This window comes from Pimephales promelas, chromosome 3, assembly GCF_988280905.1.
Source record: "Pimephales promelas chromosome 3, fPimPro1.hap1.1, whole genome shotgun sequence".
Taxonomy (NCBI): domain Eukaryota; kingdom Metazoa; phylum Chordata; class Actinopteri; order Cypriniformes; family Leuciscidae; genus Pimephales; species Pimephales promelas.
This window is the reverse complement of record NC_142771.1, coordinates 36,037,487-36,058,322: the sequence shown is the minus strand read 5'-3', so window position 1 is coordinate 36,058,322 and position 20,836 is coordinate 36,037,487. Positions and strand designations below refer to the sequence as shown.

Below are 20,836 nucleotides of genomic sequence, written 5' to 3'. Positions count from 1 at the left end.
CGTGCATATAGCCCATATAGCCATATGCTATGTTTACCTGTTGTTGCCGAGGCCCGCCTTGATGCAGTGATTGACAGGCCAGGAGGGGGCGTGGTCGGCTCGGATTGCATTTTCAATGTGCACATTGAATTTTGCTGCATCCATTGCGGGGCATTTCGTGAAAATGCAATCGCGAGTGTCTTGACTGTGAGTCAATTAATAAAAATAGCATTTGAATGATCATTTTGCCACAGTTTTTGCTTGAATATGTTACACATATCTAATCATTTCTGTAATGCATTTTCATTTTAATTTTGCCACTTATAAAGCGTTTCAATATGCATATTAAAACTAGTGTATGAAATGGCAAATGTAAATTATGTTATTTCATTTTCATTTTGCACCAAACGTTGCTAGAATGGTAATGTAAATTTAAATACAAAATGCAATGCCATTTTACATATTGCATTGTCATTTTGCATATTACATTTCAAATTGAATAATGCTACACATAAGCTTCCATACTGTTCAGGTGTTACAAGAGAAAGAGGAAATAAACCAGGAAGAATCTCCTTACGATCGAACAAATTCTAATATCGACACAATTATTTTAGACACAGTGAATGTTGAGTTGAAGGTAAGTCAAGGAAGAATCGGACACACATTTATTTTCCTGAAGTCTGGAACGAGTGTGGCTCGATGACCACCTTTGTGTTAAACCGGTTTAATGCATTTAATACGTAAACCTGTAAATACATGAAAAATTATAGATATATTTGCATTTTTGAAAATGAAAGCCTGATTCAACAAACCTCAACATGTGTTTTTATGTATTTATTTGTACTACATGTAGACACACATTGTGAATTTGTATCTTGTTTTGTCTTGACCCGTTTAACCGGTTTTCTTTGAACAGAAAGTGAAAGTGTGTATCTTGCTTTTGGACAGAAGGTTAAGTGTTAGTTTGTCATTCTACGGCATGAAGCATGTTTGCTGACATGAAATGTTTTCTCTTTTTTCATATTTTCTTTTTTAGGATCTGTCTCAGAGATGTTAATTTGTTTGACTCTCCTCCTTGTTAGTGGGATTACAGATTCAAGATCAGGTAATTTATTAATTATTGTGAATAATAATTTATATTAATTGAACAGTACTGTTCGTCTGGGACAACATTAGGGTAAAAACCTTTAGAATGTGTGGTTCAGATTGGCTCTCTTTCTCTTGTAACAGAGCAGTTTGTAGTAGTGGGACCTGCAGATCCTGTATTTGCTGTCGCTGGTGAAGATGTGATTCTGCCCTGTTCAGTCAATCCCAACATCAGTGTTGTGGACATGAGAGTTGAGTGGTTTAGACTTGATCTGAAAGACTCAGTGCATCTCTATGATGATCATGAAGACAGAAACACAAGTCAGATTCAGTCCTACAGAGGGAGAACAAAACTGATCCATCAAGAACTACAGAGAGGAAACGCATCACTCAAACTCTCAACAGTCCGAGTCTCTGATGAAGGAAGTTATAAGTGTTTTATTCAGTCTAAATCCCGATATGATGACGTCACTGTTGATGTCAGAGTTGAAGGTGAGGAAACAAATCAAAACTAGCATACTCTTTTCACAGAACAAACTAATTTTAAAAAAGTCAGAATAACAGCATAATGTTCTTGTTGATCTGCAGCTGTAGGACGTCCTCCAGTGATCACTGTAGATGGGTTTGATCGTTCAGGAGGGCTTCATCTACAGTGTGAATCTGAAGGTTGGTATCCTGAACCTGATCTTGAGTGGCTGGACAGTGAAGGAGTCGGTTTGAGTTCAGAAACTACAGAGACACACAGAAACGCAGACCGATTCAATGTCAAACACACCATCACTGTATATCACAGTAACGACAAGATTCACTGCAGAGTCAAACTGAGACATCACATGCTGGAGTCACTGATCAACACCACAAGTAAGTACTGACACTTTTGTTACTGTACTTGTACAATATATTTTTGATGCAGTAAATATAATTAATGATTATCAGCTTAAAATGTAAAGTTAAAAGCAATAGGAACATTAGGTTTTGTGGCGAACAGGACGGCCGAGGGACGTGAGAGAACTGCGTGAGGCTGGTGTTGCGATTGCTAATGAGCAACACCTGTGATGCACACCGGTCTCGCATCTCTCACGGAGGAGCAGAAGCATAAAGGAGGAGCGACGACGTGGATGGTGGAGAGAGGAACAGACCTGATTTTACGTTGTGTTTTGTTTTATTTTAGGTAGCCAGCAGTCATCCATGAGGGGCTGCTGGCGGTTCTTTTTAGTTTGTTTGTTTTATTTTAAATCAATTGTTAATTGTTCGCCAGGTTCCCGCCTCCTTCTTCCCTGAACATTGCTACAAGTTTATAATAGAGTTTTGTATCAACATTATTGAAACAAATGTGTATGTGTAATTCAGAACTGAACATTATTTAAAAACCTGTAAAAATATGTTTGAATTATACAATCTGCTTATTTACTGATTTGTTTTGCAGATAATATGTTTATTTCTTGGAGGACATCAGTCATCCTGATGTCAGTTTTTGTTGTGCTCGTTGTGATTGCTGGAATACTGATTGCTGTGTTCGCGCATAAAAACAGAGGTAAAGTTCTTGTTTTCTTGCTATGTTTTATGTAAATAAATAAGGCCGACAGGGCCTTATTTATTTACTTTTTTTTACTAATTTCTAATCTGAATAATTTAAACACAGACATCAACAATCAGCACATGAATCTCAACAATGGTGGCAGTCAAAAGTTTCACGTCACAATGCATCCTGGGTGCCAGCATAGTGCAAAACTCCCAGCATGCATTGCAGCATTAATAGAATAAACGGCTGAATGGTCTTACCGTTTTCTGTTTTGTTGTATTTCTATCCTGCTGTAACCTCTAGATCCTTCTAAAACATTTCCATAATCCACTGCAATTAAATATTGTTCTTACCTTTAGATTAAAGAAGTAAGATGTCGATCCTAACTATCAGCTGTCATTAGAGAACAGCTGATTACCTTATAAGGCCAAAAACTTGGAACATATAGTCCCTTATTAATATAAGCTTGCAGAAGCATATATTAAAATTTTCTATTTCTTTTTCACACTCATTTTATGCAGCACATACACAAAAGCTTTGTATAATGAGTTCTTCTATCGCAGCCCCTTTGCCCTTGTCACGGACACGCATACAAAAAGGTAGATCCAAATGCAGATTTATTATATGGTAATCCGTAGTCAGTCAGCCAGGCACGGGTCAAAATCCATACAAAACTGTCCACTAAACAAGAAACAAAACAAAGTGGAACAGGGATGTGCAACACAACAGAAAACAAGGAATCCACAATAAACACAGAAACAGACAGGGTATTTATACACCGAGAACTAACAGGATGATGTGAAACAGCTGTGGCAATGATCAGATGATCATCACACCAGACACTGTGACATAACATGCGAAGCATGAAGGGTCTTCACTGTCAAAGTGAAGACCCTTCAGGCGGCAGTGCGGTGAAGACCCTTCGGGCGGCCAGGGCGGTAAAGACCCTTCGGGCGGCCAGTGCTGTGAAGACCCTTCGGACGGCCAGGGCGGTGAAGACCCTTCGGGCGGCCAGTGCAGTGAAGACCCTTCAGGCAGCCAGGGCAGTAAAGACCCTTCGGGCGGCCAGTGCGGTGAAGACCCTTCGGGCGGCAGTGCGGTGAAGACCCTTTGGGCGGCCAGGGCGGTGAAGACCCTTCGGGCGGCAGTGCGGTGAAGACCCTTCAGGCGGCCAGTGCTGTGAAGACCCTTCGGGCGGCCAGGGCGGTAAAGACCCTTCGGGCGGCCAGTGCTGTGAAGACCCTTCAGGCGCCAGTGCGGTGAAGACCCTTCGGGTGGCCAGGGCGGTGAAGACCCTTTAGGCAGCCAGTGCTGTGAAGACCCTTCGGGCGGCCAGGGCGGTAAAGACCCATCGGGCGGCCAGTGCGGTGAAGACCCTTCGGGCGGCAGTGCGGTGAAGACCCTTTGGGCGGCCAGGGCGGTGAAGACCCTTCGGGCGGCAGCGCGGTGAAGACCCTTCAGGCGGCCAGTGCTGTGAAGACCCTTCGGGCGGCCAGGGCGGTAAAGACCCTTCGGGCGGCCAGTGCTGTAAAGACCCTTCGGGCGGCCAGTGCTGTGAAGACCCTTCGGGCGGCCAGGGCGGTAAAGACCCTTCGGGCGGCCAGTGCTGTGAAGACCCTTCAGGCGCCAGTGCGGTGAAGACCTTTCGGGCGGCCAGTGCGGTGAAGACCCTTCGGGCGGCCAGTGCTGTGAAGACCCTTCAGGCGCCAGGGCGGTGAAGACCTTTCGGGCGGCCAGTGCGGTGAAGACCTTTCGGGCGGCCAGTGCGGTGAAGACCCTTCGGGCGGCCAGTGCTGTGAAGACCCTTCAGGCGCCAGTGCGGTGAAGACCCTTCGGGTGGCCAGGGCGGTGAAGACCCTTTAGGCAGCCAGTGCTGTGAAGACCCTTCGGGCGGCCAGGGCGGTAAAGACCCATCGGGTGGCCAGTGCGGTGAAGACCCTTCGGGCGGCCAGTGCTGTGAAGACCCTTCAGGCGCCAGTGCGGTGAAGACCCTTCGGGCGGCCAGGGCGGTGAAGACCTTTCGGGCGGCCAGTGCTGTGAAGACCCTTCGGACGGCCAGGGCGGTAAAGACCCTTCGGACGGCCAGTGCGGTGAAGACCCTTCGGGTGGCCAGTGCGGTGAAGACCCTTCGGGCGGCAGTGCGGCGAAGACCCTTCGGGCGGCCAGGGCGGTGAAGACCCTTCGGGCGGCAGTGCGGTGTAGGCCCTTCGGGCGGCCAGTGCTGTGAAGACCCTTCGGGCGGCCAGGGCAGTAAAGACCCTTCGGGCGGCCAGTGCAGTGAAGACCCTTCGGGCGGCCAGTGAGGGTGGACAGGGGACGCAGGTGGACACGTGGCCAGGCCGGAGGCTTAAGAATAGACACCGGCTCAGAAACAGTAACAGACACAGGCTCCGACTCAGGAACAGACATCGGCTCTGGCTCAGGAACCAGGGACACGAAAGCTCTGAAGGGTCTTTCCAGGATCTGGGCTAGACGTTCCAAATACTCGGTCGGTGCCCTCGCTGCCACGAGTATGGGCATCTCCTGATCTGTCTTCAACTGGGCAGATGTGACATGAACTGTCTCTGGCTTAGCAGACGTGATGTGAGCAGTCTCTTGATCTGCAGACGTGACATGAACGGTCTCTGGATCACAAGTCATTAACAGGCACAGGTACCTGGCTGAAGAGAGACTAGACTGTGGAAAAACGTTGGAGTTCATGGCGACCATGTCCCCCTCTTCAGCCTCCATGAGTCCCAGAGAATCTGGCCAAGCAAGTTCCCTCAAATAGTGGCGGGTGAACAGGATTTTTAGAGGAGCTGCAAGTCACAGTCCTGGGCTTACCTCCTCCAACCTGACAGCTGGCTACTATGGTGTCCTCAGTCCTGCGAGCCGCCACTGCAAAATAATAAAATAATGTCTTAGGCGGCCCCGTACTGCTGGATCTATTCATGATGGATTCCTTTTGTAACGATCACACTTTCGGGAGTAAGAGAGAGATCCAAGTGCAGTTAAATTTATTGGGATAATCCGTACTCACAATCCAGTCCAGGCAAAGGTTTAAAACACCAAAAGGGCAATCTAAAAACATAATCACAAACAAGAAACAGGCAAAATCACGGCACAGAAGTGTGAGGACATTAAACAAGGATTCTGTGACAAACACTGAACTGACAGGATATATATACACACAAGTGCTAAACGAGGTGACAAGAAACAGCTGAGCACAATGAACACTCTGTGACACACAGGATCATGGGAAATGTAGTAAACCAAGTGTGAATGACGTCTAGTGGACACAAGGGAAACACACACCAGACACTGTGACAGACCTTTCTCTAGCATCACACCTTCTGTCTAGCAAACAACATTCAAAGTTCCCTTTTACAATACATGTGGTCTCAACCACCCTACACATATACACATTAACGTGTCAACATGTTACACACAGACTTGTCTGATCATTTTTATTACCTGCTGTGCACGATGAATCAGTTCATTTCGAGGAAGTTGAGCCTTAGTGGACGATATTGCTCTCCTACTCCTTGTTATGAATTATTTTGGCATTGCCCCTCTGGAGGCGTACAACTAGCCATAAAAAGATAGCCATAAAAATCTCAACCTGACATCAACATTTCTTATTTCTGAGTTATTCTCATCCGTTACATTTAATGCATTCAGCCAGTCTTAATATATACAATTTCTGGAGAGTTTTCAGAAGAAGATTTATCAGAAGACTTCATACACAACTGTTCCCCAATATTAATTTATATTTTATTTTTTTAACTTTTTTTAGCCTGTTTTGTGACGTTCAGAGTATTATTATTTTTGATTGTCACCCTTGTTGAGATTGATGGGCTAATTTTGATGTCTGTGATGGTCTAAGTTATGTTATAACTCTTTTTGTTCATGATGTGTTTAAAATCTTCATTATAACTGGATGCTGTTGGAACTCCTGCTGTAGTTTCACAGTGGTGGTAATGTAAAGTTTAAGTGTGTTAATAATATAACACTTTTGATAAAGAATTGAACACTGGATGAGATCAAGAGACTCATCCAAAGTTCGTGTTTTCTTGTTATTTTATATGTTTTATAAGTATGGCAGCCTGGGAACATTTTTTTTTAAACATTTTTTACTAATTTCTATTTATTAGCATCTGCATCACTTAGAGACAGACATCAACAATTCATCATTATCAATAAATAACAATCAGCATTCACTGATCACATTTTCTCTCTTTTCTGCCATAAATGTCACTTTTAAACATCTCGTTTACTAAACGGACATTCATGTAGTTCTGAAACTCTTATGAAAATATTCCAAATGAAATCAGTGTCATCAATTTACTGAAATGGAATTAAGATAGCAAGAAACTAGCAACAAATACATATATTGATTCATATAGTAAATTATCATATCAAAGTAGAATGTAATCAACACGTTGAATGCTACACTAAAGAAAGGCTAGGCTAATAGCTAAAGGCTATCACCAAAATTACATTAAATTAAAGCTTAGAATAAACATCACAAATATGTGCAAAGATGTATCATCCTGAATTAACTTACATTAATTTAATGCTTTTACAAACGCAGAATAAAGGATGGCATTCAAAGATCAGGAGAAGCTGACAGCATGAGATCTGATCACTTATATTTCTAGAGAACTACCACAGGGGGAGCCAGAACTAAAACAACAATACAAGTGACAAGTAGATGTGGAGCAGAACACACTGTCAGTAGCAAATTCTTAAAATATGAACACATACTCACAGGCTGTGAGTCAGAGCCACCAGAATGTACATGTGAATATTGAATTGAATCATTTTATAGAATCAGCTTTTCTGCACAGCCGCCGGTCTTGACTCTCACAGGTTATGGAAACAGTCCTCTGAAAAATACGCACCACACAGTCCACATTTTTAGTTGTTCTGTTCTGGATCAGTGTTGTAAATAATGCTTAAGCACTGTTTTGTAATTGTAGGAAATATATTGTAGGAAATATATGAGTGTAAGCTATATATGTCACGATTGGGTGAAGGCAGGAAGTACGAGGAGACGAGGAATAACTACTAACAGGAATTTAATGATCAAAGAACTCAGGAGATCCTACACATAAAAGATAAATGCAACATATTAAATAACCGACAAGGAGTGAGGGAGAACACTGCTGCGTCCCAATTCGCTTACTTATACTACGCCCTAAAAGTATGTACTCTTTTTGTGAGGAAAAAGTACATACTTTTGAGTGTGTAGCAAAAGAGTAGGCAAGCTTTGGGACATACTATCACGTCATCTTTAACGGACAGCTCTGTCGCGTGCTGCGTGCATCCTGTCACCGTAAACTGCCCTGTCAATCATCTTGTCACAGTTAAAATCCTCCATTCTATCTAATTTTATTTCCTACCGTTTCGGAGAGCACGTTCATCTGCCAGTTGTGGGTCTTTCATGCTCTCCTCGTGTTTGCAATTTGATGCATTTAAAACGTAGTGGCTAAACGTGTCTTTACAAAAGTTTACAATGCAGCTGCAAATGCAATATAATGTGGACAACATTGAATAAATTCATTTTCGTCAGGTTAGATACTGATAATTAATCACTCAAAGCTCTTTATCTAAACCTCTCTACACAACCGCGGGCGGCGCGGGGACTCGCGAGTCCTCCGTATCGACTACGTGTCTGTAGTTTTTTAACACTTTTTACTCGTGTTTGTAGTTCTAACCGAATCCTCGTCCAACGCGCAATGGTTTGTGGGCAATATCAGCCGTTAGAGTGTGCATCGATCTATGGTGCGTTCCATTCGACAGGGTCCCTACGCAGTGTTCACTGCTCCCTACTCCCTCAACACGGTATACCAGTTGAAGTGGACTTCACTGACTTCCTGTGAAGCGATGATGTATCAATGTTCCCTATGCCGTTTGCAGTGCCCTTCGAACTGAAAATGTTCGTTCCCTTCGAATTGGAATCTCACTTAAGATGGCGAAAAACCCTGTGAAGTCCACTTCGCAGTCCACTTACGGTCGAATGGAACGCACCTCTACACTTCGGATTCTGACCGGAAAAAGTAGACCATCCGGGTATCTTTGAAACACTTATTTCAACATACTACGATTTGGGACATACTAATTCTATTTTCGAATACAATTTAGGACGGATAGTATGCGAATGGGCTCTATGCACGGCGGTATTTCTGGTGAAGGATTAAGGATGCTCGATAACTTCCGCCGATCGTAGAGTCCAATGCAATACTGAGAATTTATATTGAATTTTATACTCCATGGTTATAATAAAGAAACGTTAGTAACAAAAACAGATAAAACAGACACCCCTCATTGTGTTTATGCTTCTTTTTAAAATTATATTAAATAAACATAACTATATATAAAATTACATCTAAACGTATGTACGTTTCGTTTCAAAGACGGGAGGACAGTAAATTTTGAAGACTCTGCCATAATCCCGTTTTCCTCTGTTCTCCTCCGCTTTAATCTCCACAACCGGAAATGGACGAGCATCCTTACGTCAAATGTGGAACTTATGCGTGCATATAGACGAATCCGACGAGCGTTCTGTGTAGGCTGCCATCTTGTGGCGACGCCATTACTGAGCTGTTACACAGGCATATAGACATATGCACCGGTATGTAAACAAACCTCGGTGATAACGCGAACACACCCTCGATGACAGCTACAGCCAGGCAGAATGACTTGTTGGTTTGATCTGTGACTGCAGTGGCCTCCAGTCACAGATGAAGGTACAAACGATCTTACAGATTAACGTTATTTATGAAAATAGCTTGGCAAGCTAGCTAGGCTAACGTTTGCTAACGAGGAAACTATAAAAAGATCTGTCCATTTGGCAACAATAAATAAATAAATGAATGAAATCAAATAAACAAATTCATGTTTTTCATTTGTGTCCATTATTTATCTCATTTTCACATTGCAACAGGCAAGGGTAAGGTAACGTTACAGCTAGGAAGTATACATAATATCGACCAATTAGTGTTTTTAAACCATGGAAAGAGGTCAATATAACAGCGGGAGAACAATTATGTCACATAACGTTACATTTAGCTCAGGAAAGCCACTTAATGACCATAGCATGTTAATTTAATAGAAAAAATAGCAAGAGAGGAGATTTTGCTGATCACTATATCACATTTTTATTTATTATATTTTTTTTACTTATGTCATTAAATAATTGTTATTATACGCGAATGTCCACGTCTTGTACTCGCCCAGGAAATCTGTAAACCGTACGGCACCAGACAGGGGCAGTCGACCCGGGGTATTCACAATGTTTTCTCTTCAAAATTGAAATTTTACTGCCACCATTGAAACAATTTATAACGGAAACTGTTTACCCACTCGACATTATACAAGGGATAACGTTGTAACGTTAGTGACAGTTGTAACTCGCGGGCTGTTTATTCCAGTGGACGCAAGTTGCAACTAAAACAATAGGAGGCAATGGCGCAACGCTACCCAGCAACAGCTCAGTAATGGCGCCCGCTTACTTCCGGTAGTTTCGCCGGATTCGTCTATAGCCCATTGGGACGCAGCACATGTTTGCATACACAGAGAACCGATCATGGGAACAAGACACAGCTAGGGCAAATAACTAGACACAGGTGGAGAAACTGAACGAGTAGCGGAAAAACTGAGACACTGGACTAAACCAAAACACAGAAACGGGGGAAACTAAGAAACACGGATAACACTTGTGACAATATATATATTTAATGCTGTGTTCTCTTGTCTTTATTGTAATTTTTTTTCAGCACACGATCGACTACAGAATGAGAACAGAAGCATTCAGGATGAGAAGAGCAGAATACAACATGGTGAACTTGTCTTATTTTATTTATTTAAGGGGTCATTTAATGGTTCTAAAAATGACATTATTTTGTTCATTTGGTTTTAATACATTGTTCACACATTTTTAGGTTAAAAAAAGTAATTATTTTACACATACTGTACATTACTGTACACATACATTATTAATGCTCCAGTATACTTTACCTTTCTGAAACACGTTGATTTCTACAAAGCTCATCGTTCTGAAAAGCGCAGTGTGCTCGGATTGGCCAGCGATCCAGTGCATTGTGATTTGCAAAACAACCTTGCACGTGTGATGGAAATGTCACTTCCGTTACCATATTTGGAAAATCAGCTCCCAAACAATAACATAACATAACATGGTGCATTGAAGGGCAAGTATGGTAACCCATATTAGGAATTTGTCCTCTGCATTTAATCCATCCATGTAAGTGCAGAGGATCAGAGTAGTGAGTAGTGAACACACACTGTAAACTGTGATTAGGGGTTGGGTGTCTTGCTTAAAAGATTAGTTCACTTTTGAAAAAACTTTTGCTGATAATTTACTCACCCCCATGTCATCCAAGATGTCCATGTCTTTCTTTCCTCAGTCGAAAAGAAATTTAGGTTTTTGATGAAAACATTCCAGGATTTTTCTCCATATAATGGACTTCAATGGGAACCGGATGGTTCAAGGTCCAAAAGACAGTTAATAACTGTTTCAGATGCAGCTTCAAATGTCTTTAAACGATATCAGACGATGAATAAGGGTCTTATCATGCGAAACGATCGGTTATTTCAAAGCTTATTCCAAAAATGTAACTTTTCTAAGGACAAATGCTAGCCTTGCTCTATTCTCTGAGGCGCGTTTGTAACGTCACGTAATACGTAATTACGTTCAAAAGGTCACGGGCGACGTAGCCAGAAGTACAGAGTCAGTGTTTACAAGTTGAACGCATAGGTTGAACGTGAAAACTAACTCAAACGCCGTTTACAAAAAAGGAATTAAAAGGGAAAACAACGATGTCGGACGATTTTGATTCTGTACTTCCGGCTACGTTGCCCGTGACCTTTTGAACGTAATTACGTATTACGTGACGTTACAAACGCGCCGCACAGAATGGAGAAAGGCTAGCATTTGTCCTTAGAAAAGTTACATTTTTGAAATAAGTTTTGAAATAACTGATCGTTTCACATGATAAGACCCTTATTCATCGTCTGATATCGTTTAAAGACATTTGAAGCTGCATCTGAAACTGTTATTAACTGTCTTTTCGACCTTGAACCATCCGGTTCCCATTGAAGTCCATTATATGGAGAAAAATCCTGGAATGTTTTCATCAAAAACCTAAATTTCTTTTCGACTGAGGAAAGAAAGACATGGACATCTTGGATGACATGGGGGTGAGTAAATTATCAGCAAAAGTTTTTTCAAAAGTGAACTAATCCTTTAAGGGCACCTCAGTCATTTCCTACTGGTACTGTAATCAAACCAGCAACCTTTGGGCTACCAGTCTGACTCGCTAACCATTAGCCCACAACTGTCACCATTAACAGGTGATAACGTCGGTTATATCTTATCGAGCCCGAATCTGATCCAGAAATGCAGATGACCAGTTCAGTTCAGTTCGTCTTTATAGACCCTTTTACTGTTTGTACACAATGATGACGTGGCTATGCGCGTGCATATTGGCAACGGAAGTATGGCGAGAATCAGCAGTGTGTCAAACATGAGCGGATTAAGCAACACAAACAGAGAAAGTTATTCCAAAAAGTTAACTTTATCAAATGTTATCCGGCTAGATCCAGAGAAACCGAGCGTGCATACACCCAAGAGAAATTACGAGCATATAAATCACTGGACGCTTATGAGTACATTGTCTGTGGTCATGTACAGAACGCCAAATACCATGACATAGACTCAGACTTTTGCGTGTTGAAATCAGAAATTCTTCCTAGTCAAAGACAAGGACAACAATGTATGAGGCTTATAATCAACCATATTACCCAGACCTACATTTGTTTTCCTTCATTTGATTCTTTTCCATCATTCTTTCCTACATTTATTCTTACTCTTCACCCAGACCTACATGTATCCTTGTCCTTACATTTTATGTTGTTATTGATACCTGTGTTGATGCACTTTTGTTTAAAGTTTTATTTTGTAATGCTATAGTACTTTAATATTAACTATGTTGCTTGCATACATTGCAATTAAACTACTTATAACAGTTACAAATGAAGTTGAAAGGCACTGTGAATGTAGACGCAAGCATTTTTTTATTATGTCCTGGCTTCAATCAATACGTTTAATCGCCTGCAGCCACAGGCGCCGCCGGTTTTTCTGAAACGTCCGTGATCCTGTCGGAATCCTATAAAACTTTGGTGGAATATCGATTAGTGCAACCGTAAACACAACAACCAGACATTTTGATGCTGGGAAACCGCTATGATAAACTTTCAGAGTTGCTAACACGATAGAGCCAGTGGGAAACAACACCGCTTCTGTTGGCAAAATGCGCACGCAACTATTTGATAACGTGGGCTGTAAAAGGGTCTATTCATGTCCCGAAGGCAAAAAAGTGTATCTACGACAATCTGAGGTTTTCGCGGGTGTGTATATCCTACATCAAGATTTAAATGTTTAACTCGTATTAGGCAGTGGGCCAGATTTGTCTGAGGTTAAACCCCTTACGAAAAAGGACTATAGTAATCCTATGGCTATTAGTATTCTATAGTAGTGTATAATACTTCTGTGATGTTCTTTAATACCTCTATACTTCTAGGCTATGTCCCAAAATACTGTAGTATTCCTATAGGATTAACGTTACTATAATATTTTGTCCTAAAATACTACAAGATTCCAATAGTTGTTTTTCATAAGGGATGTCTCATTCACATCAGCGTTATCAGCTGAAGGTTATCAGCTCAATACAGACTGCAGTCTGTGAGAACTGTCAGCAAAGTCCCTCTGCAACTTCGTAGCTACTACTACTGATCACCGTTTTACAAATGGATTAATAGTTTGGAGTGAAGCATATGTACAATTGGTAAGTGACAAGGTTTTATGGACTTATAGTAACTTATACGCAAGTTGATTAAGTTATAGGCTTATATTGCCAGTAACTACCGCAATGTCTTACCTAGAGATTCAACCAGTCTGGAAAGGACACCTCCGGCCATTTGGTTGGGTCATTGACCCAGTTTTTAATTAAATAAGGGCAATCATAACCTATTACAGTTCATTTTGCAATGTACCATTGCACTTGACATTCTGTCCCCCTCACTTTTGAAATGATGGCTACGCCTTCTGCCAGAATGCATCTCACACCAACCAGCAAGCGTCAATAGCAGAGGAGAAAACCCGCGTAATATCAAAATACTAGGCTACTGTTATTGTGTCATGAAATGTAATTTTAAGAGTGTTTCAGGTGAGAATGTGGTTGTTTAAATTTCAAATCTGTAGTTTATTTATAAAGATAGCACCTATTTGAAAAATGTATCTGACGTTTTCGGAGTTGTGACATCCAAGCGTTCACCAGGCGCTCACTGCTCATCAACCCCGACTGGAACAGCTCCTCGGCTAGTGCTTCTGATGAAGAACCAACAGACTTTTTTTTTAATAATGTTGATTATGTGGTTAGTAGTTGCATTTACCTTATTTTAACGAGGTTCTGCAATCAGCAGACATCATTGGAGAAGAACGAAGCAGACAGAGGACACTTAATGAAAGTGCAGGGCGTGTGCTTCAGGTGTGCTTGCGTTTGATTCAGCGAGAGTGAGGGCCTTGATTTCGCGGCTTTACTTCCTGCTCACGACTGCGCATGTCTGGTCCCGAAACACGCAAGTGCGCAGACTCAAGTTCCAAGATGTCAGCGTCATATCGAGACACTGGCGGCTTCAGTTCTCTCTGAAAAGCAATGGGACAAAATTATTTCAACAATGTTTTTGAGGAAATGGAAATAATAGAAACAATAGATTTGTCTTGGTGACGGTTGCTCATGTTGGAAGTGAGGGCTTCTAATGGGCTTCAATTTTCTCTGTTAAATCAAGTGGGCCGCTGTGTCCATTTCGTTTACTGTCTATGGAGACAAGTATAGGATAAGTATATAGTATATAAAAGTATAAAGCTGCCTTCAGGCTCCTGCACCTGCGCTCTGTGCTGTGGATTCATACCGATCTGCTTTTACACTGAGCGTGCTGCAGGGGCAGAAATGCACTTTATCTACATGAAGACATCAGACTTAAAACTAAAGCTGTTTTGAATTATAGATCATATTCGATAAGTGCTTTTCGTAACCCAATCGATTTGGGCGGGGTCTGAGCCGGTCGGCCATGATGGTAGGAGACACTATCGGTTACCAGGGGTAACGCCTTTAGAACCCATAGACACGACTAAACATTCAGCTCTTAAATTTTCGCACATTTATTATTTTGGCAGGACAGAGACGGATCTAAGAATACGAGAAAAAAAAGGAAGAAAGTAAAGCAATGCTAAAAGAAAAAGCGAAAGAAAAGGGACCTTACAAGAACAAACTCACACAAAGTGCAAAACAGCTGTTACACTAATAACAGTATTATTATTTTATTATTATTACTTGTGTTGTCCATGAAACTTATGTTGTCCAAATAGCCTATATATTTCAGTTCTCAATAAATATTGTTAGGCCATATCAAGTTGTTTCAAACATTTATTTCAATTAAATAAAAAAGTAATGAACAAGGCACTCAAACAACACTTTTGCATATTCGTTAAGGCACAGCAAACAGTGAAAATTGTATACTAAAGGCATCAGCAAACCCAGCAATTCGCGTCTCCTCGTCAGGTCAGACTCTCCCTGCTGTGTCCATTTCGGTAACCCCAAAAACTGTATTTCATTGTTCCTATGTTTTCCAAATGTATCGTGTGAGTTACTGGAGGAGTTCTTAACGCAGCAGTTACTTCCAGGCATGGTAAAACAGTGCAGTATTGCGAGAAACTCCTCTACTACCGAGCTAAAAACACACGTAAACAATACTGTTTTGCCTTGGAAATCCTACCAACATGGCGGAGAGGGGAGGGGCTCTGTAAAATGACGTCAACTCCTCGTTCTCAATAGGCCGAAGTCGACGCCCCTCCATAAACCAAAACCGAAAATAGTTTATAAGTTACATCAGTATCCCAGCTGTCATCTGGGGTGGCAAAGCTCATTTTTAGGAAGGCAGCGAGCCAGAACTAAAACAACTATACAATACAATACAAGTGACAAGTAGACGTGGAGCAGAAAACACTGTCAGTAGCAAATTCTTAAAATATGAACACATACTTACAGGCTGTGAGTCAGAGCCACCAGAATGTACATGTGAATATTGAATTGAATCACTTTATAGAATCAGCTTTTCTGCACAGCCGCCGGTCTCTCACAGGTTCTGGAAACAGTCCTCTGAAAAATACGCAGCACACAGTCCACATTTTTAGTTGTTCTGTTCTGGATCAGTGTTGTAAATAAAGCTTAAGCACTGTTTTGTAATTGTGTCCTCTTTTGAAAGGCCAAACAAAGTAGTTTTAAAAACACAGTCTTCACGACCGGCGGCGCGTACATGTAAGACAGATATTACACTTTTGCAAAGGCGTAAATATCCAGCGCACATGGCACCCTTTAGCGTCAAATGAGACACTTCGGTTATGGTTAAGTTTAGGTATGGGGTAGAGTTAGGGTTAGACCACTAGGAGGCGCCTTCGGCCCAAATATATCTGCGATTCATTTGACGTTAAAGGGTGCCATGTGCGTTGGATGTTTACGCTTTTGCAAAAGCGTCGTATATGACGCCTTGGGATGAGAACGGGCTGGATATTGGCTTCATCTTCATTGATGATGTGAAGCACTGAGGAAAATGTCTTTGTCCCAAACACTATTGTAGGAAATATATGTGTGTAAACTAGTTATATATATTTAATGCTGTTTTCTCTTGTCTTTATTCTAAATGTTCTTTTTCACATAATTTTCTCTGAATTCTCTTTAGAACGTGATCAACTTTTACAAAGTCAGAAGATTATTCTACGACAAGGTGAATTTGTTTATAGCTTTATTAAAATATTAATTGCTTTTGAATTATTTTGCAAAACAATTAATGAATACTGTCTATTCATAAATATACAATTCATTATATGTTATTAAAATATACATTTATTATAAGATACATTTATTATAAGATATAAAGTCTTCTTTGATTTTGTTGCTGTTCAAATGGTGATTAAAATTAAAATCTCATTATTGATCTAGAGATGAATTCTGTTATGAGCATGTAATTTCATAATTTCTGTTTTTAGCTGTCTCACTATTAAGAAAACACATGGGTGAGTATAATCTATGCATTTTCTTTGACATAATTATTTATTTTAATACTTTTATTTTCCAGAATACATCAACATTTATTTATTTATATATCTTTGAGAGTTTGGTATAATGCACTGCACAAATGCTTAAAATGATCCAAATACTAAATGATCAAGAATGTTTAACAAATGCCATCTCTGCATATGCTGTGAGTTTGGGTTACTTATGATGTCATGAACACCATTTCACCAGATTTGTAAAGTAAAACCTACGCCAATGGGGATACATCAATATGTTTCTAAATTTGCAAACTGACGACTTCAAAATGAAAGTTGAAACCCTCATGAGTTTGCGTTTTTAGATGGCCACATGTTATTGTTAAAGGAATTACAGTGGCTGTAACATTTCTATCATAAAGAAGTGGCCAAATATTAAAGAGAGGATCATCCGTGGATCTGCCATTAATGAAGTGGAAAGAGCAAAATTATGGAAATTTTTGCGGTTCCTCACAAATGTGTCGCTCAATTACACACAAGAGAAATACACATACCTTATTAACATCATTAAACATGCACTGCATCGTGTCACACGTTAAGCATGTGTGTGCAAAGAATTCAAAATGGGGATTGAACGGTTAATGCATCAGATACACTGTTAACTATTTGACTGTGCAGATCATAATGTTCCTCACATTCAGTTCTGCTGAGTAGATTATGGTCAAAACTAATATCTTAAGAAAGAAAGAAAGAAAGAAAGAAAGAAAGAAAGAAAGAAAGAAAGAAAGAAAGAAAGAAAGAAAGAAAGAAAGGAAAGAAAGAAAGAAAGAAAGAAAGAAAGAAAGAAAGAAAGAAAGAAAGAAAGAAAGAAAGAAAGAAAGAATAGTTATAAAGAAATAAAGAAAGAAAGAAATAATAGTTAGAAAGAAAGAAAGAAAGAAAGAAAGAAAGAAAGAAAGAAAGAAAGAAAGAAAGAAAGAAAGAAAGAAAGAAAGAATAGTTATAAAGAAAGAAAGAAAGAAAGAAAGAATAGTTATAAAGAAATAAAGAAAGAAAGAAATAATAGTTAGAAAGAAAGAAAGAAAGAAAGAAAGAAAGAAAGAAAGAAAGAAAGAAAGAAAGAAAGAATAGTTATAAAGAAAGAAAGAAAGAATGGTTATAAAGAAAGAAAAAAGAAAGAAAGAATAGTTATAAAGAAAGAAAGAATAGTTATAAAGAAAGAAAGAAAGAAAGAAAGAAAGAAAGAATAGTTATAAAGAAATAAAGAAAAAAGAAAGAAAGAAATAATAGTTATAAAGAAAGAAAGAAATAATAGTTATAAAGAAAGAAAGAAAGAAAGAAAGAAAGAAAGAAAGAAAGAAAGAAAGAAAGAAAGAAAGAAAGAAAGAAAGAAAGAAAGAAAGAAAGAAAGAAAGAATAGTTATAAAGAAATAAAGAAATATTAGTTAGAAAGAAAGAAAGAAATTTAGAATGGAAAAATAAAGAAATATTGGTTTGGTTTTCTCGACAACTTCAAAGTTCGCTTACAAACTTGCCTAATCTAGTTTACAATGAATGCAGTATTATTTATTATTTTTATTATCTTGTTCTTAAATTTCCATGATTCTTATAAAAATGAATAATTGTCTTTATATTGTTATATGCTCATCTGTAAAGCAGTATTTCTATATTTTCAGCAGTGAATGTGACTCTGGATGCTGATTCAGCTCATCGACGTCTCATCATGTCTGATGACGGGAAACAAGTGAGAGATGAAAACAGCCTGAACGCAGTGGATGATGGAGAACACAGGTTTGATAAATGTCTTGGTGTTCTCGGGAAGAACGGATTCTCCTCAGGGAGTTTTTACTTTGAGGTTCAGGTGAAGGGTCAAACTGAGTGGGATTTAGGAGTGGCCAGAGAATCTGTTAAAAGGAGGGGCTGGATTGATCTGAGTCCTGATAAAGGATACTGGACTGTGAGACGGATATTTAAGAGCTATTGGGCTCTTGAGTATCCATCTGTCTCTCTTTCTCTGGGAGTGGAGCCTCAGAGGATCGGTGTGTTTGTGGATTATGAGGAGGGTCTCGTCTCCTTTTATGAAGTGGAGTCCACGTCTCATATCTACACTTTCACTGGTCAGTGCTTTAACAAGAAACTCTTTCCATTTGTTGGTTTGGGGTATCAGTATAATAATAACTCCACACCACTGATTATCTGTGAGGATTATTAATGAGGTCAGTGAATGAAATTACACGATCAAATTAAAGGGACTCTGTGTAGATTTTTAGGTATTTTATTATCTGAAATCAATATTTTTATTCATAAATATGTCCTCAATGGTGTACAAATACCTCTGCAAATTATCTGACTGATCCTCGTAAATGAAGAATTTATTATCTTTATGTACATGGGACGGGTAGGTTCACGGAGGCTTCCATGTCTTTCCGCCATCTTGAAAATAATAGCAGAGAGGGTCAAAAAGTACCACCAGCCAAACGCGTTTCCACAACGCGTTTTCGTTCTGACTCAGAGCCATCGTCACGTCACATTGAGAGGCGCATTCCCTGCAAGTTTAAACGGCTGCATTGCACTCCTATGATTGCTGATTGCTCTATTATTTGTAATGGCGGACCATATGCCGAGGTACAGGGAAATGCATCATCCTCGCAAAAAAAGGCCAGACTTGAACGAAAAAGGAAACGTGACCGGAGATTTCGTCCGTCATAAAATTAATCGGATCGGGTTCGATTTTCTGCGTTTTTCGCATCCAGAGCCAGCATTTTGAGAGGTCTTTTGACAATTCAGGGCCGAGGGGAGCTCGTCCTCAAATCATTGCACATATGCGCCGAGCTTTCAGTTTCGGTTTTCAATTCGATCAAGTGTTTATGTTCTCTTCTCTTATTGGATTATGAAATTAATAAACCTCCCCGAATTCAATCAGATTGAAATTTAGGATCGAATAAGGTGTGATTGAGCAGCCAATTCGATAACTAATGTATTTGAGCACAATATACACAATAACAGCCTAGCTGTTCTGTCTGCGCAGCGCTTCCACCGGGCCGCGCACGGGTGTGTGTGTTTATGTGTGTGTGTCCATACCTGGTCCATACCAGACACACTGCCATTCAGAATCGATTGGTTCACGGAAATTGGTGGTCTTGTTTTTAATATGTGGCTCCAGAATCGCTAGCAAAGCATCAAACTGTCCCACTGACAGGTAAATTTTGAATCGCTCAGGATAAATTTGCAACTCCTTGATACGCTCCTTCCTCTCGGCGCAATTTCAGGATTGGATGGACGTAATATTTTCTCTTTCTTCTCTTTTCAATATGAGAGAGGGCAAAAATCATCCTCACTGCTTGACGAATCCATTTGGTATTTTTTCGTTTTTTCCCGCAAAGGTTTAATAAATACGCAACGGACTCGGTGTGCAAGGTTTCTATGCGTGACGAATTTTTAGGCTGATGACAAACACGAAAATACGCATACGAAAATTTCGTACTCAGACTGCAGCGATGGCCAAATATCGGGATAGCGTTTTCACGGTGGAAAGAGCTAATGCAGCAGAAAGATTTCAGAAGAGACGCTGAAGTTGCTTTCTCCTCGACAGGTTAGTCAATGTTACAGTCTTACTTAATTTTTTTGTCATTGCTTGGCTGTGTACTTTATTATATAGACAGTATAACATTTATAGGTAAAAAAGTTAAACAAGGTCTTTGATATAGCAGCTATTGACTACTTTACTCGCAGCTATTGTGAAGGTGCTAAAAACAAGGTTTGTAAGTTAACACTTTATAAACTATAAATTCAGTAAGAATATAGAGATAATGATTTTAAGAAAATATTGAAGAAAATATTGCTCTCTGTAAGATTTTCTATAGCTTTCTTTTTTTTATAAATGATCAATTAGCTAAAATTGTGATTTTGCTATGTGGATAAGATTGTACAGAGAATTAAAATTAATTTATACAGCTAGACACATAAATTGTACAAACCTCGGTCGTTTCTCTTCACTGCCTTTGAAAACTTTCAATTCTACTTTGATCGTCTCTTGTAGTTGCCGGGTATCTTTGTCGTCGTTGTGTTGACTCTCGCGCTCCTCGTCGTCCATCTCCTCGCCTAACGTTAGATCCCACTGATCCACTGCCTCTCTGTCC

The 20,836-nt window shown here is 40.1% G+C and overlaps 1 protein-coding gene across 1 annotated transcript; it reads left to right on the top strand.

The window, feature by feature from the left end:
- The first annotated feature begins 588 nt into the window (after positions 1–588).
- Positions 589–19,912, top strand: LOC120489516 (butyrophilin subfamily 1 member A1). Its single transcript, XM_089128817.1, is given in 10 exon segments — positions 589–616; positions 1,016–1,084; positions 1,210–1,557; positions 1,654–1,926; positions 2,492–2,599; positions 10,348–10,410; positions 16,388–16,432; positions 16,695–16,721; positions 18,377–18,900; positions 18,902–19,912. Coding segments are annotated over 9 exon segments (1,467 nt in total). The 5' UTR covers positions 589–616; positions 1,016–1,029; the 3' UTR covers positions 18,926–19,912.
- Positions 19,913–20,836: the final 924 nt, after the last annotated feature.